We start from the raw sequence: 20,103 nt of genomic DNA on the forward strand, positions 1-20,103 counted from the left end.
AGGTTTTTTTCTGAACTGGTGGCATCATCTGAAAGCAATGAATTTTCTACCATGCCTTAGCACAAAGAAAAGGAAGAGGAGTAAGGAGACAACAACCAAACAATTAAAACTTAGAGCAACATTTATTTTTACAATTCAGACAGTAACAAAACAGGCTTAGAAATAGTCTTAGAATCCACCTTTAACACTACAACTTTGATCATCTTTAAGACTTCCAATGCTGTCTGTGTAATGAGCTGTTATGTGCCTTACATGGACACTTGGCTGTCATCTGATTCTTTGCAAGAACATGACCCTGGGAATTACTTTCATTGAGACAGATTAGGATTTGTAGTAAGTATATCTTTGTGGACTCATTTTGTCCCTGAAGTGGCATTCAGATTCAGGTCTTCCCTGTAAGCTTTTCCTGTGATTTATATTCAGCATTTAAATAAGCATGCATACTTCTATCAAAAGTTTACTGATTGTCCCCTACCCAATTATCAAAATGCCAGTGTGTGTAGGACATGGTTGGATAGAATCATCACACAGAAAACCAGTGAAACAACTTCCCCCCACACAAATTCACTCTTAATTTAATCTGGTGTTTTCTTTAGCTATAAATGGGTTGAGAAGATTAATGTTCATTTTTACTTTGTAGTTTCCTGTATTGTTGGCAATGTATTTGGAGCTGAGCATGTTCAGTCATCTAGAATGCTTGAGGCAGTATAGAGTCTTGTCCACAGCTTTCTAGAATAAACTGATAGATCATTAAATGTTCGCTGGCATTGAAATCAAATGTATGCTACTATTAAGTGTGCTGACTTGGAAAAAACACTGGCATTTTTTACAGTAACTTGAAAGTATTCTCTTTACTTTGGCTATGCTTTTTCTCTCAGAGGAAAATAAACTTATTCCCAAAAGGTCGTATGGGAATCATGCATTAATGCTCTTTCTAACTTAATAATTTAACACTTGTTTTTTCAAAACCTGAGCTAAGACTTTAAGAATGGTTTACCTTACCAGTACAGTCAGACTCCTTGTGACTTGTCACTGATTGTGTAACACATAACAGGGGCCTTGTCCTCCGTTGTCCCCCCTTTCCCATTCTGTAGAATTTTAGTCTTTGTTCCTTCCTTATCTTTGTGTGATAATGCCATCTACATTTAGAAGGGGAATGTCTCACCTTTAATTGTCTGAGTAATGTGCCATAGTTCAAGAATGGACAGTACCAAAAAAAGCTTAGTATAAATTTTTAATGGATATTTGCAGTTTTGATGTTTTGGGGTTTTTTTTAATCAAGGTTTAACCTTTCAGTTTATTCCAAGTCACTCCATCTTAACTGAAGCAGCATTCTCCCAGATGTTGTGTTTGTGTTGTGGTGACTGCTTAGGAGAGTCTGTGTCAGAGTGTCTCTTGGGTGAATACATAGATCACTGGAGCAGTGCTCTTTTCTGGGCAAGTATCAGGAGACTGTTTCTTCTCCCTAGACAGTAGGATAGATTGGAGATAAATTTTGGGTTGATTGAGATAAGCATATTCTTTTTCTGGTCAAAATCAGTTAGTAAACGAATAGGAAAAATACATTGATCCATCAACTTTTAAGGTGGTTTTTAAATTAGGTTTTGTTATGTACGTACATCACCAGCAGGTGATAGATGTGTAGTGTTTGGAGAGAAATTCTTAATGTACATTTTAAAGAGACTCCACAAACTGTGGTGCTTTCCACAGCAATGCCTCAGATTTCAACAGCAAATGTCTGTACTTACTGGGTTTTCACATAAGAAATGGTGCAAATACTTTCACTTTGCAAATCTTTACAACAGGGAACTTAGGAAGATAACTAGAAAAAACAGGTTTAGTCGGTGGTCAAATATCTTTCAATAGTAATCAAACATCTAAAGATACTGATCAGTTTTTGTCTTTTTGAGCAAATGCTTCATGTGAGTTGATTTTTATTCAGAAAAGAAGCAAGTGGCTAGTAAATGACAGATTTTCTTCATAATTCACAGAATCATATGGTAGCTCAGCTCTAAAGCATGTTTATTTGAAGTTTCCATAAAGGTTTCTGTCTGCTCCCTTTCTTTGTTCTTCCAGCTTGTAAATGTGAACTAGCCTGTTCCAAAGCCTCTGAAACTTCTCCTGGTTTCATCTGACACTTGAAGATTACAGTGTTTCACTTTCGACCCTCTGAAATGAACTGTATTACTACTGCAAAAAAAATGCAGCTGCCTGATGTGATAAGGCTCAAGCTTCATTTGAATAAGATCTTTTATATGGAGAGCTACATTTTATACTAACATACAGATAGCTGACTGTAATTTATACAGTTATTTAAAAGAGTGGGTGTGTTTCATTATGGTATCAGGGCACAGACTTAGCAAATTCATGGTAACAGTTCAGGGGTGAGTCAGTTCCCTCTAAGGCATGCCAGAGCTGGCCTTCCAGGCTAAGGACAACCACAGTGGGCAATCTGGAACCACATCCACCAGCCTGACTCTTGCTTGTTCCCTGCTCATCTCATGTGGTTTGCTCGTCGGGTCCCATCCTTCCCAACTGATCCTCACTACTGAGGTTGTATTGACATATGCCTCCCCTTAGTAATCCTGTTCACCTGCTAAAGAACCTTTGTTCTTCGCTTAAAAGCTTCTCCACAGTTTTAGTTATCTCTAATGATTTCATGCCAGCCTTGGAGATACAGAGTCGAGAGTGCCCTGTAGGTTAGTATCATCACCTAAATAATGTGAGTCTGAACGTCCATTTACTGCATTTACTACTGAGATTTTTCTGGTTTACTCTTGAGTTGATATGTTCAATGCAATCTCTCACCTATCACCAGATCTCTTTGCTGGATGGCAATAGCCAGCTTCAAAGCCAGTGTCCACTGTGTGTGTACTTGTGCTGAATTTGTCTGCCTGATTATTACTCGGTAGTGTTGCTGATGTTCCTCTTCAGCTTTTGACAGTTTGACTTTGTCCTAACCAGAATATAGGTGACAGTGGAGGCAAAAGTGGGCTCTCTTGGGACTTCCCTTTACCATGCACCAAATGACTGTTCATTCAAATTATTTGCTGGCTGTATTTAAGGAGTAATTGGTTGGGGTTTTTGTTATGCAAGGGCTGGCTTAGGACAGCTTGGTTTCTGTGGAGCGTTTTGTGAGAGATCTTTGGTAAATGTGTTTTGGTAGTCCAGGTGGTCTCACTGTGCTTATAGAGTCTTTCAGAGAAGAACAGTATGCTGAGATGTGTCTTTTCCTTAGAACAGCTGCATGGAATTTTCTGTGTGTCAACTAATACTTCTATTTCGAGTAATTTGTGCTATTTTTTTTGGTACAAACATTTAACCTAACTGATCCATTGTTTCCTAGTTCTTCCCTTGAACCCTTCTCAGAAATTCATGTTGCTTTTCCTGTCTTTCAGAGCTGTAAGATTGAGACTGTTTTAAATGAGTTCATGAATCACAGCTGCTACCAAGTTTTTCATTCTTCAATTCTGTTCTAATACTTCATTATTTTTCACAATGTGGAAATTTACCTTCTTGTAAACACACTTCAGGAGGATTCTGGTGTGGAATCAATTTTTCCTTAGTATGTAGAGCTAAAAAAAAAAAGGGGGGAGGAGGGGGAGGCGTTCTTTTGCTGTAGGGCTTTATCTCCTATGAGTCCTTCTCTAAGTGCTGATTGTCCTGGAGAAACACTTCAATAGATTTGCTATTCCTTCTCTCTCCTGAAAAGTGCTGATTTTCATGGTTTCTCTTGTTTGTTTCTCAAACTTGATTGCACCGTCTTTTGCATGTACATTACCAGCCAGATTTTATGGTCACTCCCACTCCTTCCCATCCCCTTTGAATATTATTACTGATCTTCTGAAGTGTATAATTTTATTTCAGAGAGTTTCCTTGACTTTACTATTTAGCTGTGTTGCCTTTTTTGTCTTCTGGTTTATTTAAAGGCTTGTTTTATGTGAGGGCAAGCAGTTACCTTCTGCAAATGAGCGTGAGCATCTTACAAAACTAAGAGCAGGATTTAATGAGAACAAAGTGGTTTAACTAAACATCTGTACAAAAGGGCTTACAGGAAAAATTGACCTAGGATATAAGCACAAATTAAAAAAATAATACATGTATGTCTAACTCCTTATTCTTCAAATTCCAAGTGTCCTAAACCATCTATGCTGGATCAAAACTAGAAGCTTTCATTACTAGGGAGGCAACCAAGTCTTGCTTCTCTGGTCAGCCTAGCAGTAGAGAAAATGGGTTTGATGGAAGGACTGTTTGGTGGATAAAGAGCTGGCTGGATGTCAGCATCCAAAGAGTTGTAGTTAATGGCTACAGTGTCCAAATGGAGACCAGTATGAAGTGATGTCCCTCAGGGGTCCACACTGGGATAGATACTATGTAATATCTTTTTTGATGACTTAAAACAGTGGGATTGGATGCAACCTCAGTATTGAGGTGCCTTTGATACGTGTGTGAGGGAAGGGATGGCATCCAGAAGGAGCCTGACCGGCTTGAGGAAAGAGCCCATGCAAACTCTGTATTGTACAAGGCTGACTGCATGGTCCTTCTGCACCTGGGTCAAGGCAATCACCAGTTTTTCCAAGTGAATAAACTTTCAAAATGAAATGTTTTACAGTAAATGAAAAGCTTCTTGAAGACAATTAAAGAAAAATAATTTAGAAGAGTGTTTTCTTTTCTTGGCTTCTTTCAGGTACTAAATTTGGGATCTGTGGGGTTTTTTTAAATAACTGTTAAAATCTGTAACAGGTGTATCCATTATCCAAAAAGCCTCTCTGCAGAAGTGCTGAGTTTTACTCTTTTTATTGGTTCCTTACCACCACCACCTTTCCCCCTTGGATGTTCAGTCCTTAATGCTGAATTTGCCTCTTTGCTACCTGGAATAAAGTAACGGGATGTTAGCAACAGCCCATGCTATCTTTTTGGCTTTTGGCATATTCCTGATAAGTGGTGTTAAGACATCTGACTGCACACAGCTGATGTCTCAGGTGTCAGTGGTGTGCAGCTCTTGCTTGTTTCCCAGTCCTGTGTAGTGGCCTCCTTGATACTTTGAACTGCCCCATTAAAGCCTGGATTATTTCAAAGCTGGTGGCCTGGTCAGCTGTGGTCCCTGTGACTGTCTACCTGAGTCAGTGGTTCTGCCTCCTTACGGCTGTGTGTGTTGTAGGTGAAGGAGCTCCTGTGCCAGTCTCATCTGGGATTGCTTTTAGATTGTCAAGGTGGCTTCTTGAAACTAGGCTGACGTCACACACATGCCTGTAATTGTTTTTGCTTTTACTAGTTAGTGTTTCGGGCTTGAGAATGCTGACCAGGAATGCCCAAACTGGCTCTGCTAAGAAACAGTATATAAACAAAAAGTTTCTGGTGCTGTAGTGTTCCCAGAAGTAGTTTAGCTGTAGTTGCACAACATCCAGCCAAACAGTAGCCAGGATGAGTGATTACGTTTTGGTAATTACCCGTGAGTAACTGGAAGCTGAACAGTGAGCTATAAAACAGAGAAGAAACTGGTTTGAGACTCTTGGGGTTTTGCCTCTTTTCTCCCTTTCCCTCATGGTGGTGAAGAGCATTCATATATCTACATTTTAGAAATGTATTGGTTTTTGTTGTATGAGCAGCACAGAAATAATTCAGAATATTTTGCAACAACTATTAGCATTAGTGAGAAGTAGTAACAGTTGTTTTAAGAGTGGATGTCTAGCTGTTAACTGGTTGTAATTTTACAGTTGTAATGGAAATCCTTTCAAGCTGAGAAGACAGACACTTATGCATGGACAAACCAATTTTTTTCACTTTGTGTTTTGACAGCTATAGGAAGTTTTGGTTAAAACCAGTTTTGACAGGAAAGTATAAAAAAAAGAGCGCCTCATGTTTGGAAGGAGAACAAATCCTTGTCTCTTGGAAACTCAAATATGAAGAAAGAATATCTACTTGTTATCATCAGTGATAAATTATTATAAGCAACTGGGGGAACATGACCTATATTTAAGATTGTCTAATCCTTTCCACTGTGTGATCCTGTTTACTCTTACAGTTTGCTTTATTAAATATAAACAATTCTGAACTATGCTTTCTGAGCTAGCAGTTTACCACAAATATAGCAAATATTAGGAAGTTAAAGATATTGTAAATATCTGTATGGGTATTAATTTGGTTCAATATATTGCATTTCTCAGGCTATGTGGGAGAGGAGAAGGGGGTTTTGGCTTTGTTTCTGTTTCAGTTAGTGTTTTATGGAAGAACTCCAATTCTTCCTGTTCTAGGAAGGAAATAAAATTTTGTTTATGGATGGTCCTTATCAGAACTCCATTTTTGAACTAACATGCTTCTAAACATGTTGTAAACAAAAATAAAATGTAAGTCAAGAATGTCCTTGAATCTGGCTTGGCATTTTGTGTCTGGTCTTTTTATGTCTGAAAGTAGCAAATACCAGCCAGTCCCTTCTCTTATAACACTTAGAGCTGAAGGAGAAAGGAGCAACATTTTGTTCAAAATCATATATTGTGGATAGTTGGAGATTTTTACAACAAGTAAATAGCCTTGGGAACAAGTTGTTTCTAATTACCACCCATCAGTCATAGCTATGAATTAAGTTACTGTAAAGTTTCCCTGTGTAGCAAATTTCTGATGAATACTTGTCATGCTGGATTGCTTCTGCTGGGAGATGTATGTACCAGCCAAACGAAGGGAGTTAATACTGCGTCCAGGGAGAACATTGGTGCAAAACTTCACTACCTGTGTGCTGTGGTTGGTGTGCTGGTTAGATATTAGTGAAGTTAAGAAGCTGGGTTTGAAATTGAGAACACAGCTGGATTTTTGCTTAAGTATTTCTAATACTTCTGCTATATTACCAAGCTGTTTTAAGTGACAAAATTGCTACATGCTTGTGCTCACATTTTGTTGTTGTTTGTTTGTTTAGTGGAAAATGAAAAGACTTGATTCAGCAGGCGTATGATGATGAATATACTAAGTTAAGATTTTGTTATGCTTCCATAAAGGTATTCAAGTATATTAATGTCTTTGCTCTGGGAAACTTAGTAAGAACTACCGTATTTGTATGTTGTATGTATTTATTTTGTAACTTCACCTGAAGTGCCTCCAGTATTTAGTGCTAGTAAAGCTAGGTGTTTATATAGGGACCATTGCAAAGAAAAAACTGCTCTCTTTTAAGCATTTTGGATATTACATTATATGTTATTGAGGTTTTTAAAATTTTTTTCTTAAATGGGAATGCCTTTTCTTGCTTAATACATAAAATCCAGTGAAAATTAAAAATGGTATTTTCTTGTGGAAAAATAATGTGTTCTGCTTACAACTGCAGATTATATTTCTGATTACTTTTTTTTTCTTTTTTTTTGGCAGTTGTACTCGCTAAATGATTATAAGCCACCCATTTCTAAAGCTAAAATGACACAGATCACCAAGGCAGCAATCAAGGCTATAAAGGTAAGAAATCAGTTAACTTATTTTGACCTCTTTTACATTTCTCATATATGTCAAAATAATTTTGTGGAATAGTCTAAAGAATTTGCTTCAGAACTTTCCACCTCCCTTGTTGTGTTTACAATTTCCAAGTTATAATCAAATGTGATAGGGGATTTTCAGGAATGCAGCAGAAGGCTTAATTTGTTGTGTGACTTTCATTTGCTGGTTGTCATATGTGAGAAAGAATTATACCAGTTTGACTCTTCTATCAGATCTGAAAGACAGGGTTTTTTCCTCAGTTTAAAAAGGAGACACTGACATGCCTGTTAACAGATGAATAAATAGAAAACTACAATTCACCCGTCCTTCTGCCCTCTCTCCCTTTCTCCCTCCCCAAAATTTATGCATGCCTTCAGATCAATACAACTGTTCATTTTTCTAAATTCCTCACATAGCTTTTCATGGATATTGTTCATAGATTTCAGTTTTCATGTTGCTTGGATACAAATTGTTTTTAAGTTCTAGTCTTAGTGCACTTATTAAAGATTATTCCTGCCACAAAGTAAAACTAATTGCCAAACAACAATGGCACAGCAGAAAAAGTCACTGAAAAAGGGTGAGGGAAAGAAGTATGTCACTAGTGTTAAGCATTAAAACAAATGGAAACTCAGTGAGAGCAGGAGAGGTAGAAAATAGGACAGACCAAACTTATGCTCTTCCTATCTACATTCCTTTGCTGACAATGCAGATATATTTTCATATGCCTATATTGTTGTTTTGTGTAAGTGGGAAAGAGCAATTTGATGACTCAAGAGTGAAATTCAGTGGCTTTCTTAAGTATGTCTGTGTAAGTTAAAGCCTGTGTGTTGCTGTATAATGAAAACGCTGAAAACTTGTATTGAACTTAAACAAGTAATAAATCATAATATATGGTTCTGTTAATTAAGCAGTTAAATGATACCAAAATGTTTTATCATGTACTCAGCTTGGAAATCCTACTTCCACTCCTATCATTTCAATAACAACATTTAATTGTGTAGAGTGGTTATCTCAGTTACTGTCATGATTTAGAGCTATTGTGATTATATGTGAGATTTAAAAAACAATTCCACAAAAGACAGGCCAACTTTAAAGAAAAAGTATTCAGTAGATGTTATTAATTAATGAAAGGCAGAGAAGTCACATGTTTAGTAAAATTAGGTGAATATCTTTAGTCGTGCACAGTGAAATAACCATGTGTTTTGGTGGAACAATTATATTACTCCCCTAGTTCTCAATAAGTAAGTATGCTACTCAAAACATCCAGTGTAAAAAACCTTCAAGAAAAAGAAGAAACACTGATATTATATGTTGTTAAGTGTTTTAAGGAAGATTGCATGTTTAGCTGTAGATATTGGATTGCTGTTTAATGATCCGAAGTTTCTGCTTCTGGTTTTGCTATCAATGTATCAACATACTTGAACAAGTATACGCATCTTCAGATTTTCTCCTCTATTGAAATACTATTATATTTTTCAGTTCTACAAGCATGTTGTACAGAGTGTTGAGAAATTCATTCAAAAGGTAAGTCAGTCAAGTGGGGGGTTGGGTACACATATGGATTAATATTTTTAGCACATATTAGTTTATTTCCATTTTTAGTCACATTCAATTTCTGCTAGTAATCAGCAGCAGATCATAACCCATGCAGAATGACAAATACTTTGTTCTCATTTTGTTCTTTGGTCTGAGTCACTGTTGATACTGTTTTAAGACTGCTTCTGTATGTATTTATTTAATGTTAAAAGAGACTGTTAGTGAACAGCTAACAGCAAAACAATTGACAGTTTGGCTAGTGACAGTTGCTTTTGCTTTTATGCCAGGTTTTCCCATTGATTTTAAAGCTGAAGGGAAGATGACCTTCAGCCTCATTTTTTTGTAGCAGGAGATGCAGTATTTCAGTTGATGGTTCTAGCAAGTAAATTAAAACAAAAAGTATTTCTTTGGCTAGGCTAGAATTACTTTTTGGGAAGATGGTAATATTAATTTAAAGATTCTGAATAGCAAAGAAATTTATAGCACTTTCTTTTCTTGCAACAGTTAATTATTCTTGGGTAAAACTACATTTTGCTTCCAGTTGGAAATGCATGGATTCAAATTTGTGAGTCTTCCCTGCTTATCTGTGTTGTACCTGATTGTTCAGTTGGTTATTTTGGTACTGAATTTCTTCTCTCTTTGTAAATAGCAGTAAATTATTATTAAATTGCATTTTAGTTTTGAAAAACTAGCCAGAAAAGTTAGGCTGTTAATGTTGCAATGTTGGATGCAATTTTCTTTCTGTTATCCTTTTTACGAAGCAGTCTGGATTGCTCTGTGTTAGTAAGCTGTCTTGCTCATTGACTTTTATTCCTTGGTGCTCAGTGTACTCTGCAGTGCCTTTTGCCAGTGGCTAGACAGTGTAAACAGCTTTCAGCTTCAGCCTGGTGTCTCAGAAGTATTTTTGAATGAATTATTTAGGTACTCATACATCAGTCCTATGTGAAAAAAAGAGTCATGTATGTTTCAAGCAGTAGTAAAAACTAGAGTATACTTCATGAACACTGCTAGTTTGTCATCAAGTAGTTGTCTTTTGTGGCCTTGACTCTGACTTCTTCCATCTCTGAGAAAGGGATCACTATCCTCTGGTCCCTGCTCAATGCTACAGGTGAACACAGGAGTAGGAGAGCCGGTATACATCCTATCCATCTCTGACAAGTAGCACTTTGCAGTTTCACATCCTGAAATTAGTTCAGAACTGTCTGAGTTCCAAACTGCGTTTTAGTTGCAGTGGCTGTGATTGGCAGTTCAGTATTCATAGGCACAAGAGAAGTTTTATCCTCTGCATGGAAGAATGGCAGTTTGTCAGGAATGGGACTGGTTGTTCATGACCCTTCCACAAGCTACCAAAACTATCGAGTTATCTTTTCCACATATGCCCTTCAGTGTCCAGTACTGCTCGATGAGGAAATTCTGCACTGTTCATTGCTGGTTAGAGAAGGCAGAGGTATATTCTTATTGATATCCTTCTTAATGATCACTCTGGATTAGATGATTCCCTTTGGTGGTCTTGATGAGGGTTTTTAAATTATTTAATGAACAATTTAGTGAAATGTACAACTTATTAATAATTTTAAATAATAACTTCTTGCTTTAGTAGACTGAGAGATAAGCAGATGATAGCTAGGTATTTGATATTAAAGGACTTAAATTGTATGTTTGGAGAACAATTGAGTATTTTTCTGAAAGCAGTCACTTCAAGTTAAAGCTCAAGATGACTGAATCTTTCATTAAAATCTGCTGTAGACCTGACCAGAGTGATGTCAATGCCATCTCAATTAGTTTGCTCTTCATCCTTTACAGCTCCAGTATTTTCTTTCCTAATTTCATGAGGTTACTGAAACTTCAGATGAAATAATTGCCCATGGCATTCTTCATTTTGTGACACTTAACTCATTGGTCTATTGTTACTTTGGTTGACTGTTTTATTCTCTGGCAGAAGATCACTTTAGGGGGTCAAATGATCACGTTTCATATATGTGAGGTGATTCCATTGGAGAGCCAGACTTAATTTCTTTGAGTAATCAAATTACCTTATTGATTACTCACTCAGAAAATAAGTAAATATTTGTGTGTAAAAGCTGTCCCATCTAAGATTAGGCATATGCAGGTTCAAAGCCCCAGTGTTAATATTTAATTTTTAATCGTATTTTATTGCCTTTTTCATATCATCTATATTATTACACTAATTATCATATTTTGCTTTCTTTATGTGCCATGTTTTAAAATACTTCACCTAATATATTTCCTGAGTTTTTTTGAATATCTGTGAGCTTTATTAATTTGAATATTGTGAAAAGTTGTATAGCTGTCTGTTCCGTATGAAGAATACTCCTTTTTAATAATTTAAATTAAATTTCAGAAGCTACAATACGTTGAAGTGATTTTCTGAAGACAGCATATTATATCCAATTTAAGCTTAATGATGCACATGTATTCCACACACATTCTTAAAAATAAAGAATGCCATACCTAATTACACTGAACCGTGTTTAGAAACTAAAGAAGTGCTTTCTCAAGGTTGCAAGTGTTAGCAAATCAACACTTTTCAAAACAGAACATTTGTATCCAGGGCATAGTAAAATTAATATTCTGAAGTGTTTGGCACTTTATTAAAGATTATTAACTTAGTGTGTTGCATAATTTGTTTATAGAGAGGAAAAGGGTGTCATTTCCCATGTTTTCCACAGTACCGTGTGTGATAACTGTGTACACCCAATATTTATTAAGTGAATCCGTAACATAATGTATTCTGATGGTGACTTCATTCTATTTTTGGACCACTATTCGTTCTGTCTTAAAACTGGTTGCAGTAATGTGGTGTAACTACTTTGCAATTAGAAGACAAAGATTTTAGCATTAGTTGTTAAAAAAGTAAAATTACATAACTAGTTAGTATTTTAGTTAGCAGATATGCCTTATATATCATGCTGTTTGCAAATTATGCAAGTTTTCCAGAGTTCTAAAATAAATATCATTGGTATATTCTCAACCAAACAGATGTTCCCATAAATATGTTTTTCTTCTGCAGGGCAGGATATACAACACCCTAATTACAACAATAAAAAATAAAATAAACAAATCTTAACTTTAATGTTTACTTTGATGCTAAAGAAGGACAAAAATATCTTAAATTACATTTACAGCTAGTCCAAATGTACTATTAAGTACATTAAGTGTACTATTACTATTTATGCAGTACTCTGAAAATAGAGTGTGCATTTTAAAAGGATATGTGGTTTGTGTGTTAATTTTTTTAATGGGTAGATTTTAAATAGTTAATTTTTTGGCAGTAAGAAATTGATTTTACACCATTTACGTGCCTGTGGAATGCATGCAGGTGTGATAATTTAAGCATTAGATGTTTAAATGTTAGATGTTTTTGAGAAGGTTTCATTTTCCAGGACAATTTATTAAATGAGAGAACATTTCAGTGTAGTTGGACCCATTTAAAAATTAGAGAGGATTGTTCATATTTACTCTGCTGTTAATGATTTTGGTTATTTTTCACATATGCTCATTTTAAATTACCATTCTTTATAGTGCAAACCGGAGTACAAGGTGCCTGGTCTGTATGTCATTGACTCCATTGTGAGACAGTCCCGGCATCAGTTTGGACAAGAAAAGGATGTGTTTGCACCAAGGTTCAGCAATAACATCATCAGCACGTTCCAGAACTTGTACCGTTGTCCTGGTGATGACAAGGTAAACCACTTACAGATCTTTCTACTTAAAACAATCTTTAGCATATCATCTATAAAGAGTAAAGATTTTGATCTCTTTCTACTTGCTGGAGGGGACCTACTTATAAACTTGCCCTGTATATGTATTTCTTAATGCTGCTTGTCTTAGTGTAGGGATTGGAAAGATACATTCCATAGATTAGAGTTTTGAGAAAGTGATCTTCCCTATGATTCTATGATCATCCAGCAGCTAAATAAGATTTAACTTGAATAGTTTGACTCAATAGTTCAGCTGTTCTCTTGGATGGCAGTAGTTGAGATAGCTACCAAATCCTGTTTCTAAAAGATTGGCTGGAAATAGCAGAGTGCAGGCAGTTTAACTTCCTTCATATTTGTCCCTGGTTGTAAAATTGGTAGTGTTTCTTCTTATTGAATAACTATGAAAAGGTGGGGAATGCTAAGGGCTTTGTCTTCACAGAAATTTGTGTGATAGAGTCATTAAGTAAAGTAGTAAGTGAGACAGGATGCTACAGGAAGAGAATAATTATATTTTGAATAGTTACATGCCTTCCTACAGCGGTTTTTTTCAACCAGAGACCTGAAAACCCAAGGCATCCATGGAAGGTGATTAAGGCAAGTTCAGTCATTGTGTTATCCTAGGATTCCTGCCTTTTTAGAGTAGTTAGGACCTCTGCAGGAAAATGTGTCAGGAGCTGCATTTTTTGGTTGGATAAACTTGTCTAAGGATGTCTGTCTTCTCTCTGCAACTGAGTTCTGAGGTGTTGCTGAACAGGTTATTTAAGTTAAATGACATTTTTCCAGTCTGGTTTTAGGTTAACTGTGTGATTAACTTGTGCTGCTTCAATTCCACAGTTTTTTACTGTTTTTTTTAATAAATAGGCACAACTTTTAAACTTACATTTGTATTCATTTAGTTGTATTCCTTTAGCAGTATTAGTGTGTTTTGTAAACTCATTTAGCTTGCTACTTTGGGAAGTATACTAATACAGAAATAGCTTGATGTATTGAAGAAGGAGAGATTGGAACAAGGATGGACGCAAATACTCAGTTTGGGTCTGGTTTTAAAAAATACATAGTAAATTTATTGTAGGCTAAGAAATAGCACTACTTGTCCTGTGATATTTCAGTGCATGGCAATTAATTTATTGCATTAGAGGTGTTTGATGTGAAGAGAGATAGTAAAACAGTCTATTGAGGGTCTCCACAAAAGACCTGTCAGGTTCACTTCTAGGATATTTTTCACCTCAGCGTAAAATGTATTTTTCAATCGGAAGTCTTGCTGCTGTGCTGCATATGGGTTCAATATAATATGAAGGTCTTTGTGCTGTGAAAGTAATTATCCTGTACATTGCCCGGCACAAAACTGTGCTGTCAGAGACCAAGATATGTACCTGGTTGGTAACATTTTGGTGTTTAATCTGATTGAAAGACATAATGGAGAAACACAGCAGTTATCTTTATATGAGCAAACGTGGAATTTGTTTTTGAATCAAGCAGAAATGCAGTAACATTTCATTTAAGGTAACAACAAAAACACGTCACTGATTCCTCTGTCTGGCGCAGAGAAAGTGCAAGGTGCAGGTAGATACTGAGCCACAGGAACAGTTTTACATTTCTGTTCTGGAGAAATGAGGGAAGTTAGAGCCTCTGGTGGACTTGTCAAGGACTGCTTATTAAACAGCCTTTCAAAGAAGAAAGGCTCGGATACCGGAATTCTGAGTGGAAGCCATCAGATATTTCTTTAAGGGAACTCTAAATTGCATTTTCCATGCAGTGAAAGTTCAGCACTTCTCTCTATTATAGTTAAATATCCTCTTGTAGTTCTGGGCAAACAGACTTCTGTTTCTTTGTTTTGAGCACTGTGGCTAAGTACTTCATGTTCTTGTTTTATAGAATTCAAGTAATTAAACCATCTTTGTGAAAGCAAACACCAGATCCTATGAAGAATTTCTTGCTGTTTGTAATACAACTCACTTTTTTCCCCAAAATAAAGCAAAATCTTTCCTTTTGGTGGAAGTGAAGCTTATTAAAAAAAAAAGTCTGGAAGCAGATCAAAATGGTGATCTGTTTATGATGTAATAGAATGCTCCTATTGAAATAGAAAAAAATAAAATAAAAATGTAAGCTGAACAATGAGTTACAGCTAATGGAATTATGTGAAGCCTTAATTCTGATTTTTTTTTTCCCTTCCCCACGATCCACATTTTTTAATATTACTATGTATTTTCAATAGGCAGGTAGTTGTGTTCCAGTTTAAACTTCTAAGTTCCTCACTTCATGAGGAAATGAGAATAGAAATGAGCTTGCAAAATATTAAGCTGCTTTTCTAATAAAAATATTTAGCAGTCTTACTGGTATATGCCCATTTTTCAGTGCACATAAATGATTTTGATTCATAGGCAGAACAGAATTACATTTATATATGTTAACTATAAAAAATTAGGAGACTAGTAATTCATTATTTTAATTACTAGCCATGTTTTAAAATGCTTCCTTAAAATAATTTTCCTTCCATGTCATCTTCCAAGAGTAGAGGCATGTTTTTGGTTGAGAGAACATTGTCACCTGTGTGTAGTAGCTCCTTGCTGTTGCCTAGGGTCAGTCTCAGATTGATAGTTCTGACATCTTTGGTGTGATCCAGTATAACTGTCCTTGCTGTCTGCAAATCTGAAGGTCCTTCAGTCTAGACAGATTAACATTGCTAGCTAAGAATTCCATAATCAATAATAACAAGAAAAATAAGCATGACTCAGGTCTTTTGTTGTCTTTTCTTCATTTTAGAGTAAAATTGTTAGAGTGCTAAATTTATGGCAGAAGAATAATGTGTTCAAGAGTGAAATTATTCAGCCTCTCTTGGATATGGCAGCAGGAATTCCTCCTCCCGTTGTGACCCCTGTCTTGCCCAGCACTACAGCTGCTATGAGCAACAATACGCCAGGTAAACAAAACCAGATGGAAGTCATAATTTGAATCAAAACACTTCTGTCAGCTTTGGTATGTTGCCTGTTAACATGCTGAAGTATCTCACTTGAGTGCTAGAAAGAAGTATATTACAGATATCATCAAGATCAGGGAAACAGGAAAACATTATGATAAATGTGGACTTAATAATTTTGTACTCTGAGCATCTGCCTTGCTTATGTAGGTAGATGGCAGGAAAATAGATTTTTAACTTTGTCACTTCATCAAAATTTTTTCTTTCGAGGTTGGGATATATGGGAAGTTGGCCAGATAGGAATGGCTTCTGGCACCTGCCTTTGTAACCCACCTTTTGCTGATCCCATGCTGAAAAGCAATGGGATGGACACATTCACCTTAGTTTTCAGTGGGAAAGCAAATTTGTGAAATTTTCAGATCCTGGAGTGCCTTTTCTGCGTCTTCTAGCTCAGTATTATTTATTTAGTATGACTTCATTAAATTGTTGGAATCATAAGTCTGCTCTAATGTGTTCTTAGATTCTGATGCAAATTGACTTTTAAAACAGTAATCTAGTCATATTTAGCATTCGTTGGTGTATCTCTACTTCTGAGCTATAAATGCAAAAGTACTTGCAGGTATAGAGGATTCTTCTGGATTATGGCATGAAACTAATTATCAGAGTGCTGATTTAGTCTCAGTGTTTTTCTTGAGAAAAAGCAATAAAACAAGCAGTCCTCATGAATCCAGCTGATGTAGGTTGAAATTTTTAGTTGAATCCTTAGGACTCCTCCTGGGGATAAAGTGCGAGTCCAGTGAGATTCAGACTAGCAGACGAGTAGATTGCTAACAATTATCTTTTGGTATATGTAGTTTCCACTAAATGTTTTGGAATACTGTGTGAAACCTATTTATTTTGCCTTCATCAGTGTTTTCGTTAGTAGCCCCAATAGGTCAATAATGAAAAGATCTGTGAACTACACTAATACAAAGTAATTCTGCTACTTTAGGAATGTTCATGTGAGTCTGTGTTATTTCTGTGTGCTCTCTGTGTATGTCAGAAAAATAGTTTCAGTTGATGTGCTTTCTCAGTATTTAATAACAGCAGGCTTTTTTCTTCTCTAACACTATTTTTAAATTTCTATGTTAAAATATTTTGGCATATTGGTTTTTCTCTTTTTTAGGTACACCTGTGACTCCAGTTACCCCAGCCAATGTGGCGCAGAGTTTACCTGATCCTTGGGTATCCCAGATTGCTAACACAGACACCCTTGCTGCTGTTGCACAGATTTTACAGAGTCCTCAAGGCCAGCAGGTAACTATTTTGTAGACAGTTACACTGTAGACACTGTAGACTGTCTGATACTTTGTGTCTTTAAGGTACAGGTAAGGAATGCTTTCAGGAGTATCTCTTAGATTTGTGTCCAGTATCCATGTTAACTGTCCAATGAGGCTGTTCATCACGAGTAAGTTCCAGGTCAGTTAAAATTCCATGTTACCTTTTGTAGCCAACCCTGTTTGTTCCTTAAAAGTGTCTCAGGTGGTTTCAGATAAGATGGTCTGTAATACATGTCTATATCGATGACAAGTATGGATCTATTGCAGATGACTAAATCAAGAGCAACAATAATATTTCATGGATACAGATATAAAATAGAATGCAAGTTAAAGCACATTTTTCTTTTGGAAGCCTGAAGAGGAGCTAAACATTGTACAGAATTACAGGATGGGAGCACACTTTTTCAGGAATTGTACTGTGTGTTGATTCAATTTTTTATCTTTCCATCAGCTAAACATAGGTTTCATTTTGCAGCATTCAAAAATAAGAACTTGGAAGTTACTATGTTCTTCAGTTTTTAAATGCTCAACTCCAAAAAAGTGTCTTGATGTTCAGCATCACAAGAACCGCTTGTCCTCTTAACTCAGTCACACACAATTGTCTTTCTGTAAAAATGTAGATCATAATTTTTCAATCTGTGCTAGAACTATGGCACCTGCATAACTTTGGCATTATGCTTTTTATTTGGACTGAGGTTGTTTTACCTGCTGGCATACTAAACAAAAATATACACATATGAATGAGAAGCAGTGGCCAGTGAAAGTTCTGGTGCTGGCAGTAAGAACTTTACTTAGTGAGAATGTTTTACACTATTTAGCTAAGCAGAGTTATCTGTAGTTGTTCATAAATGAAGTGGAGGGAATACTTTCATCTGATTACACTGGAAGAAACTGAAAAGCAAAGGAAAGTGAGTTTGTGGGATACTTTGTGAAATATGGAGGAAAAATAGTGGACTTGCTCTTAAACAAGGAAAAGATATGAAGTGAGAATGGTAAATGCATGGAAAGTCAGTGAGGTAATTCAAAGTTTGTTGCTTAGAGAATACAAAAAAAGAAAATGAAGCAAGAGAAAAAAGTGAAGATGACAAAGCAATTACCGTTTTAAAGACAGCAGATCACGAAGAAATAACATTTGGATATTTAGCTCAAAATAGTCTTAAGCAGAAGTGTGGAGACAGACTGGGTACCCAAAAAATATGTACATAGGATTGGTAGATGAACTATGATACTTGCTTACATGCTGTCTATCTCTTTTATTCTTGTTCTCCAAACCACTCCATCTGCCACAGCCTCTCCCTGGCTCCCCAGCTCCACAGACCTTGATTTAATCCTACAATTGTGTTTTATTGGTGAGAATGCGTGCAGGTAAATTGAGAGTCCAGACACAGGAGAGGGCAGACTAAGAAAGATGTGACCAACAAGAATGTGAAAACAGCAAGAATGGTGCCCATCCAGGATTCTTCCACTTGAGAGCCTCCATCTCTGCTTCTTCAGTTTGATTCCTTCCTACTGAGAGCAATGCACAAGGTGGACCAGCTGTATCAGCCAAGTGGGGAGGTGTGGGGGAACTCTTCAGCTTTACCTATTGCAGCAATCAGTGAAAGCTGTTCTACCTTGCTGAGGTAGAACAACAATTGAAGCCTTTTCAGAGGCTCTGCTGTATAAGAAATCTGCATAACTGTTTTTAAAAGTAAAAGAATAGGGAGAATTGTTTCACATTATCAGAAAGTAACTCTTAAAACAATCTTGAAAAAGGGTCACACATTTTTGATGCATTGTAGAAAAGAAATTCAACCTAATCAGCTTATGAAGTTTCTAGTGAGGCTAGTAAGAAGGGATGGATTGAACCCTCTAAGAGTTCAGTAGGGAACCCTATAAGGAGTTGGAATATGAATGTAAGGGTAATCAGGGACTTAGGTCAGCATAGTTTGAACTGCCTGGATTTGCTTAACCTTTTTTCCACAAATATCTGAAGATAAGGCTCCAGGGATTTCTCTCCTTGAATGTCAAAGAACTGCTTCCTCTAATTCCACAGTGCTTTAGGAGAGCTTCTTCCCATAGGGTTAATATTTTTTCTTAAGGCAAATTTTGTTGAAGCATCCCTATTCAACAGATAAGTTGATCTGCACATGAAAAAGCCTTTGATTTCCTCTTTAGGACAGCTTCCTAGAAGATTATGTATAGATAGGGATTTGTAAAGAAAGATAGGAAGTAAGGCAATCAAGATAGACCAGGTGATTGGTTTGTACATTTGCTTTTTATATTTTGTTAACATAGCAAGGGCATTGCATTCTATCAGCCCAAACCTGAGTTTCACTGTGAGATTTTGCTTGTGTCTTGTGCAGAGACACTGGTGCAAGCTCTCCATATGAATAGGTTGCATTGGCCTGAAGTGGAGCTTGCCACGGTGCAGGTCTTTTCTCTGTAGAAATGCTGTTACAGGACACAGATTCTCCTAATATAGGTGGGCCCTTAGGAAGCTGGAGTAGGCTAACAGATTTTTTTCAGGTCAAAAGGAATCAAACTGGAGAAACAGAAGAGGGGGAACCCTAGAAAGCAGGAAATCCTGAGTGGTGACTGGCATCATCATGCAACCTGTCAGAGCGAGTTAGGAAGAAGAAGCATCTGCCTATCTTATCAGCCCCAGAAAACAAATTAGCCAGTAAGTGGGAAAAAAATTTGCTGTAAATGAAAACAAATTAAGACAAAATAATAGCCATAGGTTAGATGATACTTCATTCCTGAGGGGTTTTTTTTACTAAGTGGAAGGGGAAAAGTCTGTTTTGTACTTTGTTTTTTGCTTAAAAAAACCTCTTGTTCAATGTATTTGTTATCTTTTCTGTTTTAGCTTCAGCAGTTGATACAGACACTGCAGATACAGCAGCAGAAACCTCAGCCTTCACTACTTCAAGCCCTGGATGCCGGTCTTGTCGTCCAGTTACAGGCCCTCACGGCACAACTCACAGCTGCTGCTGCTGCTGCTAACACACTTAATCCACTGGAACAGAGTGTCTCTTTTAATAAGGTAGAAGTAGAATAATAGAAATTTGAAGAAGTATTTATTTTTAAAATATATGTATATGAGAAGTTCTCCTGGATTTTATTGTTTGACTTTGAACATTTTAAAAATACATTAATATACTATAAAGTGCTT

General features: G+C 36.4%; 1 protein-coding gene across 3 annotated transcripts in view; it reads left to right on the forward strand.

The window, feature by feature from the left end:
• SCAF8 (SR-related CTD associated factor 8) overlaps nt 1–20,103 on the forward strand; it is a 155,282-nt gene that overhangs the window by 13,938 nt on the left and 121,241 nt on the right. For all 3 annotated transcript variants that reach the window (XM_042016674.1, XM_042016673.1, XM_042016672.1), the window contains exons 2-7: nt 7,354–7,437; nt 8,935–8,979; nt 12,535–12,696; nt 15,477–15,633; nt 16,796–16,926; nt 19,798–19,974. In XM_042016674.1, coding sequence (XP_041872608.1) covers nt 7,354–7,437; nt 8,935–8,979; nt 12,535–12,696; nt 15,477–15,633; nt 16,796–16,926; nt 19,798–19,974 — 756 coding nt within the window. The remainder of the gene's footprint in view (nt 1–7,353; nt 7,438–8,934; nt 8,980–12,534; nt 12,697–15,476; nt 15,634–16,795; nt 16,927–19,797; nt 19,975–20,103) is intronic.

Source organism: Corvus kubaryi, unplaced genomic scaffold (assembly GCF_017639235.1).
Source record: "Corvus kubaryi isolate FWS band 111438036 unplaced genomic scaffold, C.kubaryi_AGA036_p1.0 split3-73, whole genome shotgun sequence".
NCBI classification, from domain to species: domain Eukaryota; kingdom Metazoa; phylum Chordata; class Aves; order Passeriformes; family Corvidae; genus Corvus; species Corvus kubaryi.